The sequence below is a fragment of the Indicator indicator genome, unplaced genomic scaffold (genome assembly GCF_027791375.1).
Source record: "Indicator indicator isolate 239-I01 unplaced genomic scaffold, UM_Iind_1.1 iindUn_scaffold_61, whole genome shotgun sequence".
NCBI classification, from domain to species: Eukaryota; Metazoa; Chordata; class Aves; order Piciformes; family Indicatoridae; genus Indicator; species Indicator indicator.
Genome location: NW_026539192.1, coordinates 28,897 through 51,626, shown reverse-complemented (window position 1 = coordinate 51,626; position 22,730 = coordinate 28,897). Strand labels below are relative to the sequence as shown.

Genomic DNA, 22,730 nt, shown 5'->3' with positions numbered 1-22,730 from the left:
CACACCTCCCCTACCCCAAAGCCTAGAGAAAGGAAGCAGCAGGAGGCACTGCCTGCAGAAGCACCCCAGGGACACGGCCGTGGAGGAAGGGAGCTGAGGCCAGAGCAGGGATGAGGACTTCCCTAGAGCCTTGCCGGAGGCAGCCACAAATGGACAGCACAGCAAGGAAGGCAGAAGGTCCCCTCCTGGACACCAGCTCTCCCTGCTGCACATCCCCACGGCAGCCTCGGCAGCAGCTAAGCAGCAGCTCGCCAGGGCTGCCCAGGGGACGGGGCACGGCCAGGAGGCTCCCGTGCTGGCACCAAGCCAAGAGGATGCGGTGGGTCGTGGGGGACACAGTTCATGTCGTGGCAGGAGCGGAGGAGGCTGGGCTGCTGCTGGGAGAAGAGAGGAGCTGCTGCTTTCCTTCTGCTCGCTGGCCGCGGGGCTCAGAACCTCACTCCGGAAGACTTGACCGAGGTGGTGGTCACACATCTGCGCACGGAGGACGAGCCCCCGCCGGAGCCGCACACCCTGCCGCTGCCCGACGAGAAGCCGCCGCCGTACACCGCTCCCCCTATGCCGCAGCTGCCGCCCATGCTGCCCCCTCCGAAGCTGCCTGCTCCTCCTCCCATGCCTCCTCCTATGCCGCAGCTGCCGCCGCCGAAGCCTCCTCCCATGCCGCAGCTGCCGCCGCCGAAGCCTCCTCCCAGTCCTCCTCTGACTCCGGAGACGCTGCCTCTGCCTACCACAGCTGCAAGGCAAGCACAGGTTACATCTCCCTTGCTCACTGCTGCCCACAGGTTACATCTCCCTTGCTCACTTCTGCCCACAGGTTACATCTCCCTGGCTCACTTCTGCCCACAGGTTACATCTCCCTTGCCCACAGCTTCTCACAGGTTACATCTCCCTCTTGCCCACTGCTTCCGTAGAGCTCCAAAGAGAGGACTTTGCTGCAGACTTCCCTGGTCTGCTCCTCTTTCCCAAGGGCAGGAGTGGAGGTACTTACAGACATTGACGTTGGACATTCCATCGTTGCACAGCCTGCAGGGAAATTGGCACATCTGAGTTACCCAGGGGACAGCAAACCTGGGAGCTCTGCTTTCATTATCAAACCAAAGCCTTTGAGGGACAAAGGACCAATCCCATGGGAATTGCAAGGTCCTTCAGCTGAGAACTTCCCTCACTTCCCAATCTATTCTCCGTTCTTTCTGAATTCCCAATGATTCCCAAACCATGGAATGGGTTGGGTTGGAAGGGGTCTTTATAGATCATTCAGTTCCAACCCCTGCCAGGGGCAGGGACACCTCCCACCAGCCCAGCTGCTCAAAGCCTCATCCAAACTGGGCTTGAACATCTCCAAGGTGGGTGCAGCCACAGCCTCCCTGGGCAACATGTTCCCAGTTTTTCTTTAAGAGAAGCCTTGAACTAAAACCAGCACAAGGAATATGGAAACCTCAGCACCAAGAGTTAGACCTTGAGTGGGAAGAAATTCATCTCTAGAGTGGATGCAAAGCATCAAAGAACTGTTGGGGTTGGAAGAGACCTTTGAGATCATGAAGTCCAGCTTGAGGAGGGGAGGTTTAGACTGGAGGTGAGGAAGCAGCTTTGCCCCACACCTCAGGAACCAGCCCAGAACTGAGTCCCACAGGGGCCAGGAGCAGTGCTGCCCTCTCCAAGCACAGATCACTTTCTACCTCCCCTCCTCCAAGCTGCCTCAGAAGCTCTCACCTGTTCTCCTCTCCCTCCAGCAGCTTCCTGTACATGGCAATCTCAACATCCAGAGCAATCTTGATGTTCAGCAGCTCCTGGTACTCCTTCAGCAGGCGAGCCAGCTCCTCCTTGTCTTTGCTCAGGGCACATTCCAGCTCCTCCAGCTTCCTCCTGGCATCCTTCAGGGCCATCTCCCCACGCTCCTCAGCCTCAGCAATGGCTGACTGCAGCTGATGGTTCTGAGAGAAGGGAAAGGAGGTTCTCAGCTGCCTCCTGCACAGCCTGCACTGCAGCAGCCCTCAGGCCACCAGCTCCTGATGGAGGAACCTGAAGGCTGCAGCAGGCTCCTCCAAAGGACCTCCCTTTCAATGCCTGCTTTGCCCTTTGCAGCTCAGCCAGCTCAGAGCTCAGCCAGCCTCTGCCAGCACCCCAGGAGGTGCTGAGGGAGCCCTACCTGCTTCTTGACGTTCTCAATCTCAGCCCTCAGCCTCTGGACGTTCCTGGTCAGCTCCTGGATCTCGATCTTGGTGTTGCGGAGGCTGTCCCCATGCCTGCCAGCTGTGCTCTGCAGCTCTTCATACTGAGCCCAGGGAGACAAAGCCTCCCATCAGTCACAGCCTACCCAGACCCCAGGCACTTCACTTCTGAGCCAAAGCACTCAGCAACCAACAAGGAGTGTCCCAAACTTACCCTGCTCTGGTACCAAGCCTCAGCCTCAGCTCTGCTGCTCTGAGCTATCTGCTCATACTGCTGCCTGACCTCCTGGATGATGCTGTCCAGGTCCAGGTGTCGGTTGTTGTCCATGGACACCACCACAGACAGGTCCCTGCTGATGGTCTGCATCTGAGCCAGCTCCTGCAACCAAGCCATGACACATCCTGAGCATCAGAGAGCAGAGCAGAGAGCCACAAGCCCAGGCAGCTCCTCCAGACCAAATCCACAGGGGTGTCCTCTCCACCCTCAGTGTCTTTGGCCACCACACAGCTCCTTGGACAGCTCTTACCTCCTCATAGATGCACCTCAGGAAGTTGATCTCATCAGTCAGGGCTCCCACCTTGGCTTCCAGCTCTACCTTAGTCATGTAGGCACAGTCCACATCCTACAGGAGAGGTTGCACAGACAGACAATGGCTTCCTCCCAGCCCACAGGAGCTGTTAGCAACCAACACCTTCCCATCTTGCTGCTGCCTCCTTGCAAGGTCTCTGCAGCCTGTCCCACCACACTCCCTCTCTCCTGCTGCCTCCCTGACTCACCTTCTTCAGCACCACAAACTCGTTCTCGGCTGCTGTGCGCCTGTTGATTTCTTCTTCGTACCTGTTGGAGGGGACAAGGCAGGATGAGACCCTTGCACCACTCAGCAGCCAGCCACTGGAAGCCTCTTGCTTCTAGGGCCCCCTCAGTCCCCTGTCTGCAGAAGGAGGATCATGTGGCAGCTTCCAGGCTGGCTCAGCTCTCCTGCCTGGGGCTTCCCTCCTGCCTTCCTCTGCCAGGCACTCACTTGCTCTTGTACTCCTCCACGTACTGCCGCATGCTCTGCAGCTCCGACTCCAGCTGGCTCCTCTGTCCCAGCAGCCCCTCCAGCCTCCTCCTCAGCCCTTGGATGTAGTTTTCAAAGATGGCATCCAGGTTCTTCCTGGGCCCTGAAGGTCCTTGCTGTTGGAGGAGCTCCCACTTGGTGGAGAGGACCTTGTTCTGTTGCTCCAGGAAGCGAACCTGAAAGCCAGCAAGGGGATGTGTGAGATACTCACCCGTGGAGGCTCCAACTGCTTGTGTGGGAGAGGGAAAAGGGATGGTTGCCCAAATCCTCAATTAAGGCTCCTTCCACCATCCAAGCTCATAAAATGCCTGATGACCATTATGAGATTTTTGAGTCATCCTCAACTTCTCCTTTCAGGACAAAAGTCATTGCCAACAGCTGCTCCGTTCTCCAGAGCAGCAGGTTTGGACCTTGCTGCTGTCTGTGTTGAGGTGAAGTCAATCAAAGAGAGATTTGGTTTTTGGTGGTTTTGTTTTTTTCATCTGACTGCCCATAAAAGCTCCTTTATTGAGACATTTTTTCCATTGCTTTGGTTTCCATCTGAACTAGGAAAAAAAGCCAAAAGTGTTGGAAAGGTCTTCAGCAGCCTAGAGTCAGCTCCTTGAAGAGAAAGCTCCATCAAGAGGGGGATGAGAACTTCTAGGACAGCTGAAGTCTACGCTGATGACTTTCCCCTGAATCACTACAGGTTAGGCTGGAGGGATGCCGAGGCAAGAGAAGCTGCAGCATGTCCTGGAGGTGTCCTCTTTCAGCTGCCATTTGCATCCAAACCTTCTCTGTTGGTCAGCCTTACTCAACAAGGTCGTCTTCATTGCTTTCTACTCAAGCATCAGTCTTGGAAAGTTCATCAGGTCCTTGTTGGGTAAGAGAAGGAATTCCCTCTCCACGCCTCAGGAAAGCCTTTGCAGTGCCCACCTCCAAGCAAGGAAGCTCCCAAAGCCTCACCTTGTCGATGAAGGAAGCAAACTGGTTGTTGAGGGTCTTGATCTGCTCCTTCTCACTGTTCTTCACTTGCTGGATCTGAGGGTCGATCTCCACGTGGACTGGCCTCAGGAGGGTTGGGTCCACTTGCACCGGCTGGATGCCTCCGGGGAAGCCAGCGCCCCCAAAGCCACCCATGCCACCACCACCCATTCCTCCACCAAAGCCACCCAGTCCTCCACCACCTATTCCACCACCAAAGCCACCTAGTCCTCCACCACCCCCCATTCCTCCACCGAAGCCTCCCATTCCTCCTCCGTAGCCTCCGCCGAAGCCTCCCATCCTGCCTCCGTAGCCTCCACCGCCATAGCATCCACCCATGGCAATCCTTCTGCTGCCCCCCAGGTTGTGGAGGCTCCTGCTGCTATAACCTCCACACTGTCCTCCTCCTCCACCTCCCCGGGATGAGGAGTAGGAGCTGTAACTGATCCTGGTCCTGCTGCCACCTCCTCCAAAGCCCCCACCGACGGCAGAGCAGGAGCTGTAGCCCTTTCTGCTCCCTCCTCCAAAGCTTCTGCAGACAGACTGCCGAGACATGGCTGTGGCTTCCCAGGAAGAGGTCCCCCAAAAAAATCAGGAAGAACAGAAAGACCAAGACCAAGGCACAGCTGCTGAGCAAAGAACGTGGAGAGAAGTGTCTGGAGTCTTCTCTGGCTTCACAGCTCCAGGCAGTCCCTTTTATCTGCTGCTGGGGGTGGGCTGGGCCACCATGGGCGTGAAGGTGGAACCCAGCTTATTATTTCCATCAGCATGGCGCTGTTGACAGATCCCCACTTGAGCTTTGCCATATTTGGGCCTGCCTAGAAACACACCCTGCAATATAGAGGCGAATAAAAGAAGGCTGAAGCAGGGCTTGAGTGACTCAGTGGCCTCCCCTATCTTTATGGCATCTTGGAAATTGATGGGCACCACCACTTCACCCTCCTCACCTCCCCTCCTTGCCCTGCCAGCCTGTGCCGATGGTCCCCAATAATTCCAGATAGAGATCTCCCCAATCAAAGAGTCACTTGAAAGGAGCACTTTTGATGAAATCCCAGCTAGAACCCAGCTTTCACAACTGCTCCAACACACCCTAAATCCCAGTTTTATATGGCCAATTGCCTTTGGCAGCTTAGGAGTTTCCCAATCTGGGAGCAGAAACTCACGGCACCAAAGTTTGGAGCGACTCAGCAGAATTCCTCTGCTAGGAAGGGAAAACAGCTCTTTGGAGCCTTTGGAATGGGAGTGTCTTCTGCCTCTGGATTAAATTCCCTCCAAGTGCATCTCCCCAAGTCTCTGACAGCCAAATGGGAGCTTGGAGGATGCCGGAGCAGAGTGAGGAAGGCAACCTGGATCCCCACTGCTCCTTCTCCGTGCTCTTGGGAGGGCAGTGAGGAAGAAGAGAAGAACATTGGGCAGCTGCTTCAGTGAGGATGGCTGGGGACACAGAGGCAAGAAGTGGGACAAGAGCAGTTGGACAATTCAAAGTGGTGAGGTGGGGGAGGGTGGGGGGAGGTCCTACTGCTCAGAAGAATAGGATCATAGACTTGGTGTGGTTGGAAATGACCTCTGAGCTCATCAAGCCCAACAGTGTTGATGACCTCCTGCCTACCTGGGTTACCTCCAAAGATGGGAGAGCTGAAGTGGAAAGGTGGTGAGAAGTGGGAGCCCAGGCGTGGTACCTCCTCCTCATTTCCATCTTCTGCTGGGAGAGGATTTGAGAAGTGGCTTCTGGGGGCATGGGGGTCTGAAATAAAAGATCTCCTTTTGGGGTGGCTTGGAAAGGAAATTCTCAATTGCTCCTCAGGTTCTAGAGGATGACAAAACAATGTCCAATGCCATTGGTGTGTTCAGAAGAAAGGAGGTTCTAGGTGCTAGTGAAAAGGAAACTGGGGTCTGCAGAGACTTCCTAAAGGGCTTTTTTTTTTTTTTTTTTGAGCTAAGATCCCTGAATGTTGTCAATAAATATGGGTTTGAGCTCCTGAGTGCAATACCCAACCACTTTTCACACCTTCTCTAGATCCTTACCACCCTGAGGCATCAAAAAGTGACAGAAAAGAGGTGGTAAAGCCCTTCCCAAAAGTCCAACCTGTAAAGAACATGAATTTGAGGTCCTTCAAAAGAGCAGAGTGTGGCCAGCTGCAGCAGGAGGAGTTGCCAGGCTCTCCTGAAGCATTTGTGGCAACTCAAAGCGGTTTGAAGGTATCAGCTGCAGCCACAGACACCTCAAACCTTTGGAAGATCAGCCCTGACAATCCCTTTAAAAGCCACCAGAGGAATTAGAACTGCCCTTGACTGAGATGAGGGCTTCAGGACACCTCAGGCTCTTCATGGAATGGGGCTAAGGTAGGTGGAGAGGGAGCTTAGGGGAGTGGAGAACATTACCCATGAGGAGAACTCAGGTGACAGTTGGCCAAGGACTATCCTAGCCTTGAGAGCCCGAAGCCATGGCTGACCAAAGACTATGCTGCTCTTGAGGGACTCAAGTCATGGTTGACCAAAGGCTATCCTACCTTTGAGGGACTCAAGTCATGGTTGACCAAAGGCTATCCTACTTTTGAGAGACTCAAGTCATGGTTGACCAAAGGCTATCCTACCTTTGAGGGACTCAAGTCATGGTTGACCAAAGGCTATCCTACCTTTGAGGGACTTAAGTCATGGTTGACCAAAGGCTATCCTACCTTTGAGGGACTCAAGTCATGGTTGACCAAAGGCTATCCTACCTTTGAGAGACTCAAGTCATGGTTGACCAAAGGCTATCCTGCTCTTGAGGGACTCAAGTCATGGTTGACCAAATGCTATCCTACTTTTGAGGGACTCAAGTCATGGTTGACCAAAGGCTATCCTACCTTTGAGGGACTCAAGTCATGGTTGACCAAAGGCTATCCTACTTTTGAGAGACTCAAGTCATGGTTGACCAAAGGCTATCCTACCTTTGAGGGACTCAAGTCATGGTTGACCAAAGGCTATCCTACCTTTGAGGGACTTAAGTCATGGTTGACCAAAGGCTATCCTACCTTTGAGGGACTCAAGTCATGGTTGACCAAAGGCTATCCTACCTTTGAGAGACTCAAGTCATGGTTGACCAAAGGCTATCCTGCTCTTGAGGGACTCAAGTCATGGTTGACCAAATGCTATCCTACTTTTGAGGGACTCAAGTCATGGTTGACCAAAGGCTATCCTACCTTTGAGGGACTCAAGTCATGGTTGACCAAAGGCTATCCTACTTTTGAGAGACTCAAGTCATGGTTGACCAAAGGCTATCCTACCTTTGAGGGACTTAAGTCATGGTTGACCAAAGGCTATCCTACCTTTGAGGGACTCAAGTCATGGTTGACCAAAGGCTATCCTACCTTTGAGGGACTTAAGTCATGGTTGACCAAAGGCTATCCTACCTTTGAGAGACTCAAGTCATGGTTGACCAAATGCTATCCTACTTTTGAGGGACTCAAGTCATGGTTGACCAAAGGCTATCCTACCTTTGAGGGACTCAAGTCATGGTTGACCAAAGACTATGCTGCTCTTGAGGGACTCAAATCATGGTTGACCAAAGGCTATCCTGCTCTTGAGGGACTCAAATCATAGTTGACCAAAGGCTATCCCACCCTTGAGGGACCCAAGTCATGGTTGACCAAAGGTTATCCTACTCCTGAAGGACACAAGCCACAGCTGACCAAAGGTTATCCAACTCCTGAAGGACACAAGTCATGGTTGACCAAAGGTTATCCAACTCCTGAAGGACACAAGTCATGGTTGACCAAAGGTTATCCGACTCCTGAGTGACTCCAGCCATGGCTGTCCAAGAGCTGTCTGTGACCTGCTCTCTGAGACAGGCTGCAGCTGGAGAGCCCTGCAGCAGGGAGGGGACAACTTCCCTCTCAGCAGCAGCTGGCAAGAGGAGGGTCTCATTGCTCAGAGGGTTTGACATCTCCAAAGACACAGAGCCAAGCTCTCCAGACACCTCCTGGTAGCTGCCTCCCTCAGCAGGCAACAGGCCCTGGCTGCAACATCTCTGCTGGTGGCTCCATGAGGAAGGGGAAGATTTGTTAAGTCAGCCAAATGCCTGCATGTTGACCACACTCAGCACATCCAGATAAGACGCCCAGATTGAGTCACTCTGACATCTGCAGACAAGATGTGAAGATTAAACCAGGCCTGGAGTCACTTCAGCCTCCTCCAGGTGAGACTCAACAACAAGCCTGAGCTCCAACGGCTCCTTCAGATCTCTTGCACAAGGAACTGCACTCGGTCGAGTCACCCACAGCAGGCAAAGTGTGGACTCTGCAGAACAGGAGGATGGAGCCCAAGCCAGGCTGCAGCTTCAGCTCTCAGCCAGCAGAGAGCTGCTGGCAGCAGGGGGGAGGATGTCGCAAGGACTCCTCCCAGCACTGCCTGCCACGCCGAGCTTCAGCCTCTGAGGCTTCAGACAAGAAACAAACTCTTAAAAGTGAGCACAAAAATAGCTGAGTCCTGCCCCAAGCCAAACCCCAAAGTGCTGCTGGCACAGCCCCAGCTTCTAACAGACGTTGATTTCTCAGCCTCTCCTGGCTGGGCCAACCCCAGACACCTTCCCCAGCTCCACCACACCTCTGCTGGGCTTCAGAGGCAGCACAAGGCCCTCTGCAAGAGCTCCATGACCATTCCTCACCACCTTGCCTGGACCTCTGCCTAGCTTGGCAGCTTGCTGACCTGCTCTGGGGACATTGGCAGCTCGCAGCTGCTTGTGGTGGGACTCCTGAACCACTCCTGAAGGCTCTTCCTGTCTCTTTGATCTCTCCTTGTGGTGGAGGAGCTGAGCACAGCTCACATCAAAGCCAGCAGCCTTCTGCTCCCAGCCTTGCTCCCACAGCTGCACCCAATGCCTCCCACTTGCTCTTGGAGAAGAGGCTCTGAGGCTGAGTTGTGAGGGACCTGGTGGGAACCTGAGCCCCTGGGCAGGACATCCTAGAGTCATAGGATTGTTTTGGGTGGAAAACCTCTCTGAGATCATCCAGTCCAACACCAACCCAACCCCACCATGGCCACCAAACCATGGCCCCAAATGCCATGGCCACAGGGTTCTGGAACACCTCCAGGGATGGGGACTCCACCACCTCCCTGGGCAGCCTGGGCCAGTGCCTGATCACTCTGGCAGGAAATAAATTGTCCCTCATGGCCAACCTGAACCTCCCCTGGCCCAAGTTCAGGCCATTTCCTCTTCTATCACCTGATACTAGGGAGAAGATCCCAACCCCCCGTGGCTCCAGCCTCCTCTCAGGCACTTGCAGAGAGCCAAAAGGTCTCCCTTCAGCCTCCTTTTCTCCAGCCTCAACCCCCACCCAGAGCTGCTCCTTCCCAGCCCTATTCTCCAGACCCTTCCCCAGCTCTTTTTTCTTTCTCTGGACCCACTCCAGCCCCCACTGCCCTTCTGCCACTGAGGAGCCCTACAAGCCATTGACTCATGCTCCCAGGCCTTCATGTTCCTACTCCTAGGCAGAATAGGATGAGTCAGTAGTTCCCAAGCCCTCCTGGTACTCATAGGGTGCTGAGCTCTGCACCTGCCCACACTCTCCTTGTACTCCAGAAGGAAGCTGCTTGGCCAAGCTCCATCTCCACTCTCACAGGCAGCTTTAAACCTCCACTACTGCCCACAATGGCCACTGCCATCTTCATCCCCTAAAACACAGCAAGGTCTGCTCCACCTGGAGATGCTCAGAAGGGAATGTCCTGAGGGGGTTCTCAAGTCTGGTTGGTTGGTTGGTTGGTTGAGTCACTGCACCATGAATTCCAGGATGGAGCTTCCAGGCTAGGCTGAACTGCTTCAGGTTGTTTGACTGCAGAATCCAGACCACAGCACTCCAGGCTGGGCTTGGGATTTGGGGCACTACAATGAGTGAGAAGAGTCATGGAGCATCACTCATGCTTGGACACTTGCCTGGCTCTCTCCTCACACCCATTCAGTTCCCTCAAGCACAATCTCAACATGTGGCCCAGGAGAACAAGCCACAGCTTCCCACCAAGCTGCTCTCCCACCAGCAGAAGCCACCTTGCCTACAGCTGGCCTCCCAAAGACACTGGGAATGACCACACCTTGCCTAGAGCTGACCACACAAAGACACTGGGAATGTTCTCAGCAATTTATTGAGTGGCAACATGCCAAGGAAGGAAGGGATACCACAGGCAGAAGAGGAGGGGACATGGGCACAGCACATCTCATCCCATGGCACAGGGGGCTGGCACTGAAGGGCAAACTTGTTTCTCCTGACAGCAAGTCCAGGTGGCTGGCAGCTGATGCCAGAGGGGAGCAGGACAGCAGGAACAAGGGGAACTGGCAGCCAGGGCTCCAGAGAGAGCTTCTGCTCCCAGCAGCCCTGCAGCTCCCAGGGCAGCAAAGCTGCCCAGCTGCTCCAGCCTGGGGCAGCTAATCCCTCTGGCCCCCTGCCCAGCAGATGTTCCCTCCCCAGGGACCAGGGCCCACTGCCCCACACCTCCCCTACCCCAAAGCCTAGAGAAAGGAAGCAGCAGGAGGCACTGCCTGCAGAAGCACCCCAGGGACACGGCCGTGGAGGAAGGGAGCTGAGGCCAGAGCAGGGATGAGGACTTCCCTAGAGCCTTGCCGGAGGCAGCCACAAATGGACAGCACAGCAAGGAAGGCAGAAGGTCCCCTCCTGGACACCAACTCTCCCTGCTGCACATCCCCACGGCAGCCTCGGCAGCAGCTAAGCAGCAGCTCGCCAGGGCTGCCCAGGGGACGGGGCACGGCCAGGAGGCTCCCGTGCTGGCACCAAGCCAAGAGGATGCGGTGGGTCGTGGGGGACACAGTTCATGTCGTGGCAGGAGCGGAGGAGGCTGGGCTGCTGCTGGGAGAAGAGAGGAGCTGCTGCTTTCCTTCTGCTCGCTGGCCGCGGGGCTCAGAACCTCACTCCGGAAGACTTGACCGAGGTGGTGGTCACACATCTGCGCACAGAGGACGAGCCCCCGCCGGAGCCGCACACCCTGCCGCTGCCCGACGAGAAGCCGCCGCCGTACACCGCTCCCCCTATGCCGCAGCTGCCGCCCATGCTGCCCCCTCCGAAGCTGCCTGCTCCTCCTCCCATGCCTCCTCCTATGCCGCAGCTGCCGCCGCCGAAGCCTCCTCCCATGCCGCAGCTGCCGCCGCCGAAGCCTCCTCCCACGCCGCTGCCGCTGCCGAAGCCTCCTCTGACTCCGGAGATCGTGGTCCTGCCTACCACAGCTGCAAGGCAAGCACAGGTTACATCTCCCTTGCCCACTACTGCTCACAGGTTACATCTCCCCTGCCCACTGCTGCCCACAGGTTACATCTCCCCTGCCCACTGCTGCCCACAGGTTACATCTCCCTTGCCCACTACTTCTCACAGATTACATTTCCCTTGCCCGCTGCTCCCGTAGAGCTCCAAAGAGAGGACTTTGCTGCAGACTTCCCTGGTCTGCTCCTCTTTCCCAAGGGCAGGAGTGGAGGTACTTACAGACATTGACGTTGGACATTCCATCGTTGCACAGCCTGCAGGGAAATTGGCACATCTGAGTTACCCAACACAAGGGACTGCAAGCCTGGTAGCTCCTCTTTCACTGTCAAACCATTTTCCTCTTTCATCCTCATCACAAGTTTGGTGCCACCAAAGTATTTAAGTAGGGAAGACCTCACCCAGGTCCTCTTTGTGATGAGGTTCTTCCAGGTTTGAGGTTCACTACAGATTTTGCATGTCACAGGCAGGAAGTGGTGAGGTTCCCACCGTGGCAATACCCAGTCCTGACCATCCCAAGTGTCACCCAGAATGCCAACAGTTGGGTTGAGATTGTACTCTCAACAGACTCAAGGTGTCCAAGATAGACCAAATCAACCCTCTCTAATCAGAGGTCAGATCTCTACCTCTTCTCCTCCAAGTACATTTAGACTGCAGAACTATTGGTGTTGGAAGAGACCTTTGAGACCATCAAGTGCAGCTTGAGGAGGGGAGGTTTAGACTGGAGGTGAGGAAGCAGCTTTGCCCCACACCTCAGGAACCAGCCCAGAACTGAGTCCCACAGGGGCCAGGAGCAGTGCTGCCCTCTCCAAGCACAGATCACTTTCTACCTCCCCTCCTCCAAGCTGCCTCAGAAGCTCTCACCTGTTCTCCTCTCCCTCCAGCAGCTTCCTGTACATGGCAATCTCAACATCCAGAGCAATCTTGACGTTCAGCAGCTCCTGGTACTCCTTCAGCAGGCGAGCCAGCTCCTCCTTGTCTTTGCTCAGGGCAGTTTCCAGCTCCTCCAGTTTTATCCTGGCATCCTTCAGGGCCATCTCCCCACGCTCCTCAGCCTCAGCAATGGCTGCCTGCACCTGATTGTTCTGGGCAAGAGCAAGGGGAACCTTCTCAGATCGCGTTGTGCCACTTAGGATCAACCCTCAAGCCCCAAGTGGAGAAGTCAAGGGGGGGAAAAAAAGAGAAGGGAACATCCACATGAAGTAAACAGAAGGTGGCTGAAGAAGCCATTTCTGCCCCACATGTGGTCATCTGGGGTCCAAGCTGGGGACCATGCTCACCAAGCCCTACCTGCTTCTTGACGTTCTCAATCTCAGCCCTCAGCCTCTGGATGTTCCTGGTCAGCTCCTGGATCTCGATCTTGGTGTTGCGGAGGCTGTCCCCATGCCTGCCAGCTGTGCTCTGCAGCTGCTCGTACTGGGGGCACCAAGACACAACAAACCTTCCATGAGGCACCCCCTGGAACCTCGACCAGATGGCTCAGCAGGTCCACAGCTCACAGGCTGCTACCAGGACCTATCAGGTGGTTCATGGATGGCCAGCTCAGTGGGAAAGATCCTTCTCAGACTCAGTTATTGGGGTTGAAGGTTGAAGTAGACCTTGGTGACACTAACAGACATCCCTGGGCTCCTGGAAAGCTACCTGGGGCAGGGATGTTCTACTTGAGGCACATTTTTGGCCATCTTTTGGCCAGGCTTGCACCATGCAGCCAAGTGAGGTCCTGAGCACCATGGAAACAGTGAGTCAGATCCCTTGAAAGCAACAGAATTCCTCCTGGGAATTCTGCTTTCCATGAGTTCCAGCACCATTAGTTTACGGAGGTGTCTACCATCCACTACCTACAAGCTTCAGCTATCACCCAAGGTTCTTCAACAGCTTCCAGACTCACCTGGCTCTGGTACCAAGCCTCAGCCTCAGCTCTGCTGCTCTGAGCTATCTGCTCATACTGCTGCCTGACCTCCTGGATGATGCTGTCCAGGTCCAGGTGTCGGTTGTTGTCCATGGACACCACCACAGACAGGTCCCTGCTGATGGTCTGCATCTGAGCCAGCTCCTGCAACCAAGCCATGACACATCCTGAGCATCAGAGGAGCAGAACAGAGAGCCACAAGCCCAGGCAGCTCCTCCAGACCAAATCCACAGGGGTGTCCTCTCCACCCTCAGTGTCTTTGGCCACCACACAGCTCCTTGGACAGCTCTTACCTCCTCATAGATGCACCTCAGGAAGTTGATCTCATCAGTCAGGGCTCCCACCTTGGCTTCCAGCTCTACTTTAGTCATGTAGGCAGTGTCCACATCCTACGGGAGAGATCAGAGGGAAAAGTTTCGTCTCCCCTTGGAAGTCCTTCAGGGTCATGGAGATGACAGCCTGGTGCCAAGGGCAACAGCTCTGATGGTGTTAGTCAGGAATGCAAATGGAACCCAAGGGACTTCAAAGAGCAGCCCAACAGGGCCTGAAGTCTCTACAAGTTCCTGCTGAGGAGAGAGTCTCCTGCAAGCAGAGATGAAGCCTGATCTTCAGCCAGCCCTTTGTAGTGCCTCTGACTCACCTTCTTGAGCACCACAAAGTCGTTCTCAGCAGATGTCCTCCTGTTGATCTCTTCCTCATACCTAGGAGAGGGAAAGCACAAAGTTGAGTTTCCTCAACCTTCCTGCCTGAGGCCAGGCTGAAGGAACAAACAGCGTCAAAAACAAGAGAAGAAAAGGGTCAGAGTGAGAAAAAGCTACATCCAGACCCTCTGCAGAGAGCTTCTGGGTGCAGAGAAGGAGCTCCCAAGCCTCCTGAGGTGTCCCTCCCCTCACTCACTTGCTTTTGAACTCCTCCACGTACTGCTGCATGCTCTGCAGCTCCGACTCCAGCTGGTTCCTCTGTGCCAGGATGGAGTCCAGCTGCCTCCTCAGGTTCTGGATGTAGTTTTCAAAGATGGTATCCAGGTTCTTCCTGGGCCCTGAAGGTCCTTGCTGTTGGAGGAGCTCCCACTTGGTGGAGAGGACCTTGTTCTGTTGCTCCAGGAAGCGAACCTGAAAACCAGACCATGGAGAATCCACCACGAGGTGAGGAGCAGCAGCCAGAGCACCTTCCAGCAGGTGAAATGAGACTCCTCATGGTCCTGGTTGACCATGAGACAACCAATCCACATTCTGCCACCACCCAAACACCAAGCTGAGGGAGGAGGAGGACATTTCTCCTCATCCCATCCTTCTCAGTCATCAAAGGAGCTTTTAATTGGAGCCACCAGCTCCAAGTCCGTTCCCACCACAGGTAGTGTAGACACCTTCAGGTCTAGACCTAGCCTAGATTTCTGCTCTTTGAAAGCCAAGAGGACAAAAGGTTAAAAAAAATGCTGCTGGTGAAGATTTACATGGGAGAGTGTTTGGGAAGAGGAGGTTCAGGAGGGAAGAAGATCTGAGCCTGAACCCTGCAGATGTTTGGAGGCGTTGAACCTGCTTGCAAGCCACCTATTTGCTGAGTCTGGTGCAACAGGCTGGGTTAAAGCCCTGCAGACACAGCTTTGATCTGCTGGGGAAGAGATTCTCATCTCTCCTCCAGCAGCCCTTAATGAAAAGGCTCTTCTCAAGCTTCCCTCCAAAAGAGCCTTCTGCAGAGCCTGGGAAGGTCCTCCCAGTTTAGAGCCTGCAGCAGACACAGCCCCACCCTCTCACCTTATCAATGAAGGAGGCAAACTGATTGTTGAGGGTCTTGATCTGCTCCTTCTCCTGGATTTTGACCTGCTGGATCTGGGGGTCGATCTCCACATGGACTGGCTGGAGGAGGGTTGTGTCGATCTGCACCGGCTGGATCCCAGGGCCGCCTCGCCCAGGCCCACCAAAGCCTGCCATGCCAAAGCCTGGCCCACCAAAGCCTGGCCCACCAAAGCCTCCCATCCCTCCACCACCCATCCCTCCTCCACCATAACCACACACCCCTCCACCATAACTACCCATCCCTCCACCAAAACTGCCCATCCCTCCACCAAAACTGCCCATCCCTCCACCATAACTACCCATCCCTCCACCATAACCACCCATCCCTCCAAAGCCTCCCATTCCTCCTCCCCCGAAGCCTCCCATCCTGCCTCCGTAGCAGCCTCCCATGGAAATCCTTCCAGTGCCACCTATGCTGTGCAGGCTCTTGCTGCTGAAGCCACCGCAGCGTCCTGCGCCCCCAAGCCCCCTGGACATGGAGAAGGAGCTGTAGCTGCTCCTGCTCCTGCTGCCCCCTCCTCCAAAGCCCCCAGCGATGGCAGAGCAGGAGCTGTAGCCCCTCCGGCTCCCTCCTCCAAAGCTCCTGCAGACAGACTGCCGAGACATGGCTGAGCCTCCCAGGGAAGAGTCAGCAACTGGAGCGGGTGAGGAAGGTGAGGAAGAAGAAGAGGGACAGGGACGTGCTGCGAGGAGAAGGGAAGTTGAGTGCCTCTGGCTGGAGGGCAGGGGATGCTCCCTTTTATCCCGGCCCTGGAGGTGGGCTGGGTTTGCATGGGCGTGAGGGAGGAGCCAGCTGCTGTCTTCATCAGCCTGGTGTGGCTTCCAGATTTCCATCTCCCCTTTGCCAAACACCTTGACCCTCCCCAGGAACACACCCAGGGCCCAGAGAGCTGCCACACGTGTGGCTACCCAAGGGCAGTGCTCAGCAGCCAGGAGGCCTCCAGCTGTTGTGGTTTCAGCAGCAGCCTCCCAAGGATCAGGTCCTCTCCTGGTGTGCTTTGCTTTGCTTTTTGCTTTGGGTTTGGGTTTGGTGTTTTGGGGTTGGTTGTTTTGTTTTTTTTTTTAGTCCACCTTTCATCCACTCTGGTTTGTTTCCCTGCTTCTGTTTATCTTTATTTTGATCTCTCCCTCCAAAGCCCCATGGCAGGCAAGCTCCCAGCCTCCTGCCAAGGTGCAGCACAGCTTTCACAATTCCCCAAACACACCTAAGCTGCACCCTCCCTCTTCTTTTTAGCTGGAAAATTGCCTTTGGCTTCGAGAAGTCATTTCTCAATCTAGAGCCAGGGCTCAGCAAATTGCATTTTGATGAGGCTCTGAAGTCTTCTGGAGAAATCAAGCCAGAAAGGAGACACCAGAGACATGGTTGGCACTGGAAATTCTTTTGTTGTTGGACCAAACTCCTGCTGTGAGGGTTGGTATCTTCATGCCAAGAGGTTCTCAACAGCAGTGAAGAAACACCACAAGTATCAGAGACAGGAAAGCCCTCTGGGAGATCTTCTGAATCACAGAATCTGTTTGGTTAGAAGAGACCTTCAAGTTCATCCAGTCCAACCTTCCACCCAGCACTGAAGGTTCAAAGCTAAACCAAGTCCTCAAGTCCACAGTGCTGCCTGAACACCTCCAGGGATGGGGACTGCACCACTGCCCTGGGCAGAGCATTCCAGTGCTTGACAACCAAGGCCATGAGAAGAGGCAGAGAGGACATCAGGAGCCCAGCTGGGATGGGTCTGAGGGAAAACTGCTTTGGTGTGAGGGTGCTGGAGGCCTGGAGCAGGCTGCCCAGAGAGGTTGTGGAGTCTCCTTCTCTGGAGACTTCCAAGCCCCACCTGGATGTGTTCCTGTGTGCCCTGCCCTGGGTGGTCCTGCTCTGGCAGGGGGGTTGGACTGGATGCTCTCCAGAGGTCCCTCCCAACCTCTCCCATTCAGTGGTTCTCTGATGGTGGAAAGTGTGGGCAGACCATAGGACCACAGAATGGGTTGGGTTGGAAGGGACCTCAGAGCTCAGCCAGCTCCAACCCCCTTACCATGGGCAGGGACACCTCCCACCAGCCCAGGCTGCTCAATCCAGCCTGGCCTTAAACACCTCCAGGGAGAGGACAGCCATGGGCAGCTCTGAGAACAGACAGAGAGCAGGAGGCATGAAAATCACACTGCCCACAGAAGGAATCTGGTAGCCATTTGCATGCAATTAGCCAGGCAGAGGATGCTGGGGAGAGCTCAGCTGGCCCTGCACAGACATGGAAATGAGGAGGGAGAGGAGAGGGCAGAGGAACCTTCTCCAGAGGAACTGCAGGTTTGCAGCTCCTGGCTCACCTCAGCATGTCCATGCAAATCTCTTTCTGGCAGACAAAGGCACTCACAGAGTCCTCCTCGCAGAGCAGGAGTTGGAACCTTCTGAAATCACAGAATCACAGAACATGAGGGGTTGGAAGGGACCTCTGGAGCTCACCCAGTCCAACCCCCCTGCCAGAGCAGGGCACCCAGGGCAGGGCACCCAGGAACACATCCAGGTGGGGCTTGGAAGTCTCCAGAGAAGGAGACTCCACAATCTCTCTGGGCAGCCTGCTCCAGGCCTCCAGCAGCCTCACACCAAAGAGCTTTCTCCTCATCTTCAGATGGAACCTCCTGGACTCCAGTCTGTGCCCCTTGCCCCTTGTCCTGGCCCTGAGCACGCACCACTGGGAAGAGCCTGGCTCCTGCTTCTTGCCCCCCACCCTTCAGATATTTGCAAACATTGATAAGGTCTCCTCCCAGCTTTCTCCTCTCCAGACTGATCACCCCCAAGGCTCTCAGGCTCTCCTCCCAGGACACATTTCCCAGTCCCTTCAGCTGGTTTGGAAGCAGTCACCAGGATTTAGCAAGGCAGAAGCTGAGCTGGGAGAGGGGAGATTGAGAGTGGAGAGGAGGAAAAATTCCTGAGAGTGAGGCTGGGGAGAGCCTGGCACAGGTTGCCCAGGATGGCTGTCCCCTCCCTGGTGGTGTTCAAGGCCAGGCTGGATGAGGCCCTGAGCAGCCTTGGGCTGGAGGGAGGTGTCCCTGAGCATGGCAGGGGGTTGGGACTGGATGAGCCTTGAGGTCCCTTCCAACCCAAACCCATTCCAGGAGTCTCTAATCTCCAGACACTTGCAGACATTGACTTGGAGGTCTTTGAGATCCCTTCCAACCCAACCCAGCCCAACTCAACCCAACCCAACTCAACCCAATGCAACCCAACTCAACCCAACCCAACTCAAGTCAACCCAACCCAACTCAACCCAATGCAACCCAACTCAACCCAACCCAACTCAACTCAACCCAACCCAACCCAACTCAACCCAACCCAAACCCAACCCAACTCAACCCAACCCAACCCAACCCAAGCCCAACTCAACCCAGACCCAACCCAATTCAACCCAACTCAATGCAACCCAACCCAACCCAACTCACTCAACCCAACCCAACTCAACTCACCCAACCCAGCCCAGCCCAACCCAACTCAATCCAACCCAACCCAACTCACCCAACCCAACCTAACCCAACCCAACCCAACTCAACCCAATCCAACCCAACTCATCCAACCCAACTCCACCCAACCCAACCCATTCCATGGTTTTGGGATTCCCTGATTCTATGCTCAGAAGATTCTGGTGTTGGTGCCAGGCTGAGAAGGGCCTCATTTAGAGGTTAAACTTGCAATGAGACAACCCCAGGCCACCAGCCCTTCCTCCTCTTGCCTTGCAGGAGCCTCCTCAGCAACTAACAACCACTCTCACTTCTTATTTTTTAAGAGGAATTCCTTCTTTTAGCAATTTTCCCCCCATTTAAAGCCACCTGAGACCAAAAGTTACAACACCTTCTCTGTGGCTGTGGAGAGATCTGAACCATGCTGGTGGTTCTCTGGCAAGGTTCCCAGAGGCTTCCTCAGGGCACAGCCAATGAATTGCTTCCTGAGAAGCCATTCTGGCAACTCATGGTGTCTTCAGGTTTTTTAAATGCCTCCAAAAAATTCTCTCCCAGGAAACTGAGGGGCCACAGCCTGTGGCTAAACTGGAGAGGATGGGGGCCAGATTCTGCTCCTTGCTGCCCAGGACCAGGAGCAAGGGGCACAAAGTGGAGGCCAGGAGGAGCTCCAAAGTTGTTTGGGGTGAGGCTGCTGGAGGCCTGGAGCAGGCTGCCAGAGAGGTTGTGGAGAGCTTCCAACCCCCCCTGGGTACTGTGCCCCTGGGCAAGCTGCTGGGGCAGGGTGGGGTTGTGCTGGGGGAGCTCCAGAGGTCCCTTCCAGCCCCTCCATGCTGGGATTCTGTTGTGAACACTGAGGGCAAAACAATGCAGCTGAAAAGTGGCTTCTACTGGTTTGGAAGTTCTGGGTTTCTACAGCAAAGGGCTTGTGGAGCTTTGCTCATGCAAGACCTGTCCCCAGGAGCCACCTGTGGGCTCTGCTCAGGTCCTTGAGCCCCTGCCAGTGCTGTCAGCTCAGTTCTGGCCTCAAAGGTTGCAGTTCAAGGTCAGATGGCAAATGTCTTCCCCCTGAGGTTGACCACTGAGTCTCCATCCCTCAGACCAAGCCACGAAGGGTTGTGAGCCCCAGCCTGGCACTGCCAGCCCCTCCAGCCACCAACTGCTTCAGGGCAAGACCACTGCTGGCTGCATGCTTGTGTGGCTCAGAGGACTCTTAGGTCCCAGCTGGTGGGACTCAGAGCACTGCTCCCTCCACCAAGCATTGCTGAGGTGGAACAGAAAGGAGACCTCACTCCCAACAAAACCTCTGGAGGCCTGGAGCAGGCTGCCCAGAGAGGTTGTGGAGTCTCCTGGGGTGGAGAGCTTCCAACCCCCCCTGGGCATTGTGCCCCTGGGCAGGCTGCTGTGGGTGCCCTGCTGGAGCAGGGTGGGGTTGGACTGGGGGAGCTCCAGAGGTCCCTTCCAGTCCCTCCCTGCTGGGATGTGAGGATTCAGAGACTCTGGGAGGTTTTACAGCCTGGTTTATGGACAATAAATAAGTAGCCTGAGGAGGTCTCCTATGGCTTCTCAGTCTTTGGCAAGACTTCGCCTCCTAAATGTCAGTGTTGGGACAAACACCTGCCCAGGCTGGGAGGTTGTGAAGCACAACCTCAAACATCAGCACAGTCATGAGCCAGGAGACTTGACAAAGACCTGATGGCCCTTGGGGGCAGGCAGGAGCTCTCTCCAGACCCTGATGTCCCCTGGGGGCAGGCAGGAGCTGTCTCCAGACCCTGATGTCCCTTGGGGGCAGGCAGGAGCTGTCTCCAGACCCCTGATGCCCCTTGGGGGCAGGCAGGAGCTGTCTCCAGACCCTGATGTCCCTTGGGGGCAGGCAGGAGCTGTCTCCAGACCCTGATGTCCCTTGGGGGCAGGCAGGAGCTGTCTCCAGACCCTGATGTCCCTTGGGGGCAGGCAGGAGCTGTCTCCAGGCAGGAGGTGAGTCACAGCCCTGGCTCCAGCCAAGCTTGGGAAATCAGCCTGGGAGTTGGGGATCAAGAGCAGCAGGCAGGGGGGGAGCTCAAACAGCTCAGCAGCCAAAGCCCTGGGGAAGGAAATTGCCTTTAAAGGTCCTTCCCAACCCAAACTGCTCTGGGATTCCACAGCTCTGGCATTCCACAGCTCTGAGATTCCACAGGTCTCAGATTCCACAGCTCTGGGATTCCACAGCTCTGGCATTCCACAGCTCTGACATTCCACAGGTCTGGGATTCCACAGTTCTCATATTCCACAGCTCTGGGGTTCCACAGATCTGGGATTCCACAGCTCTGGGATTCCATGATCCCACAGTTCTGTGGTGCTGTGGTTCTATCATGTCATGAGTCTCTGATTCCATGAGTCCACAGTTCTGGGATTCCATGATTCCTCAATTCTGTGACTCTGTGACTCCATGGTTCTGTGATTCCATGATCCTCTGATTCCATGATTTTGTGATTCCATGATCCTGTGATTCCATGATCCTGTGATCCTTTGATTCTACAACTCTGTGGGTTTATGATTCTGTGATTCCAGGATTCTGTGATTCCAGGATTCTGTGATTCTTTCATTCCATGATTCCATGATTCCATTATTCTGTGACCCCATGATTCAGTGATTCCTTGGTTCCATGATCCTTTCATTCCACAATTCTGTGATTCCATGATTCTGTTATTCCATGATTCCACAGTCCTGTGATTCCTTCATTCCACAATTCCATGATTCTGTGGTTCCCTGATTCTACAGTTCCATGGATCTGTGGTTCCATGATTCCACAATTCCATGATTCTATGATTCTGTGATCCATGACTCTGTGATACTTTGATTCCATGATTCCACAGTTCTGTGATTCCATGGTTCTGTGATTCCAGGATTCTGTTATTCCATGATTCCTAGATTTTCACATTCCATGATTCTGTGATCCTTTGATTCCACAGTTCTGTGGTTTTATGCTTCTGGGATCCTGATTCCATGATTCTGTAATTCCACTATTCCTAGATTTTCACATTCCATGATTCTCTGATCCTTTGATTCCACAGTTCTGTGGTTTTATGATTCTGTGATCCTGATTCCACAATTCTGAGGTTCCATGATTCCACAATTCCATGCTTTATGATTCCATGATTCTGTAATTCTACAATTCCAAGACTCTGTCATTCCATGATTCCAATATTTTGACATTCCATAATTCTGCGATCCTTTAATTCCACAGTTCTGTAGTTTTATGATTCTGTGATCCTGATTCCATGAATCTGTAATTCCATTATTCCAGGATTCTGTCATTCCAGCATTCTGTGATCCTTTGATTCCACAGTTCTGTGGGTTTATGATTCATGATCCTGATTCCATGATTCTGAGGTTCCATGATTCTGAGGTTCCATGATTCCACACATCCATGATTCCACACATCCATGATTCCACAGTTCAATGCTCTGTGATTCCATGATTCTGTAATTCCAGCATTCTGTTATTCCATGATTCTGTGATTCCATGATGCTATAATTCCATGATTCCAAGATTCTGTCATTCCATGATTCCCTGTCCTTTGATTCCACAGTTCTGTGGTTTTATGATTCTCTGATCCTGATTCCATGATTCTGAGGTTCCATGATTCCACAGTTCCATGCTCTGTGATCCCATGATTCTGTAATTCCACAATTCCAAGACTCTGCTCCAGCTGGAGGTGACCCTTGATGACCTCAGCAGGTCCTGAGTGTTGGACTTGATGACCTCAAAGGTCTCTTCCAGCCTCAGCAGTTCTCTGAGCCCAAGGATTAGGTCACAACCAGATTACCATGGAACCATGGAACCACAGAATCATGGAACCATGGAACCATGGAACCATGGAACCATGGAACCATGGAACCACGGAACCATGGAACTATGGAACTATGGAACCAGAGAACCATGGAACCATTGAACCAGGGAACCATGGAACTATGGAACTATGGAACCAGAGAACCATGGAACCATGGAAACATGGAACCATGGAACTATGGAACTATGGAACCAGAGAACCATGGAACCATGGAACCACAGAATCATGGAACCATGGAACCATGGAACCATGGAACCATGGAACCATTGAACCAGGGAACCATGGAACCACAGAATCATGGAACCATGGAACTATGGAACTA

The 22,730-nt window shown here is 54.2% G+C and overlaps 2 protein-coding genes across 2 annotated transcripts; both read right to left on the bottom strand.

Annotated features, from left to right (window-relative positions):
* Positions 1-428: 428 nt before the first annotated feature.
* LOC128980064 (keratin, type II cytoskeletal 3-like) lies at positions 429-4,747 on the bottom strand. Its single transcript, XM_054398504.1, has 9 exons — positions 4,175-4,747; positions 3,191-3,405; positions 2,946-3,006; positions 2,696-2,791; positions 2,383-2,547; positions 2,147-2,272; positions 1,711-1,931; positions 989-1,023; positions 429-733 (listed from the first exon to the last, which is right to left on the bottom strand). Exons 1-9 carry the CDS (start codon positions 4,745-4,747, stop codon positions 429-431), a joined length of 1,797 nt encoding a protein of 598 aa, XP_054254479.1.
* A 6,332-nt stretch (positions 4,748-11,079) lies between these two features.
* On the bottom strand, positions 11,080-15,744 carry LOC128980067 (keratin, type II cytoskeletal 5-like). Its single transcript, XM_054398506.1, has 9 exons — positions 15,097-15,744; positions 14,240-14,454; positions 13,983-14,043; positions 13,636-13,731; positions 13,322-13,486; positions 12,724-12,849; positions 12,298-12,518; positions 11,656-11,690; positions 11,080-11,402 (listed from the first exon to the last, which is right to left on the bottom strand). The coding sequence occupies exons 1-9, from the start codon at positions 15,742-15,744 to the stop codon at positions 11,080-11,082; spliced, it is 1,890 nt and encodes a 629-aa protein (XP_054254481.1).
* Between the last annotated feature and the right edge of the window lie 6,986 nt (positions 15,745-22,730).

Bases quoted from the DNA above. Each gene is read 5' to 3' on its own strand.
- LOC128980064 (XM_054398504.1), bottom strand. From the start codon at position 4,747: ATGTCTCGGCAGTCTGTCTGCAGAAGCTTTGGAGGAGGGAGCAGAAAG. The intron at 1,932-2,146 runs GTAGGGCTCCCT...CCCTTCTCTCAG, and splicing joins TTGAGAACGTCAAGAAGCAG to AACCATCAGCTGCAGTCAGC. The intron at 1,024-1,710 runs GTGAGAGCTTCT...ATTTCCCTGCAG, and splicing joins CTGGAGGGAGAGGAGAACAG to GCTGTGCAACGATGGAATGT.
- LOC128980067 (XM_054398506.1), bottom strand. From the start codon at position 15,744: ATGTCTCGGCAGTCTGTCTGCAGGAGCTTTGGAGGAGGGAGCCGGAGG. The intron at 12,519-12,723 runs GTAGGGCTTGGT...GCTCTTGCCCAG, and splicing joins TTGAGAACGTCAAGAAGCAG to AACAATCAGGTGCAGGCAGC. The intron at 11,403-11,655 runs GTAAGTACCTCC...CTTGCCTTGCAG, and splicing joins AATGTCCAACGTCAATGTCT to CTGTGGTAGGCAGGACCACG.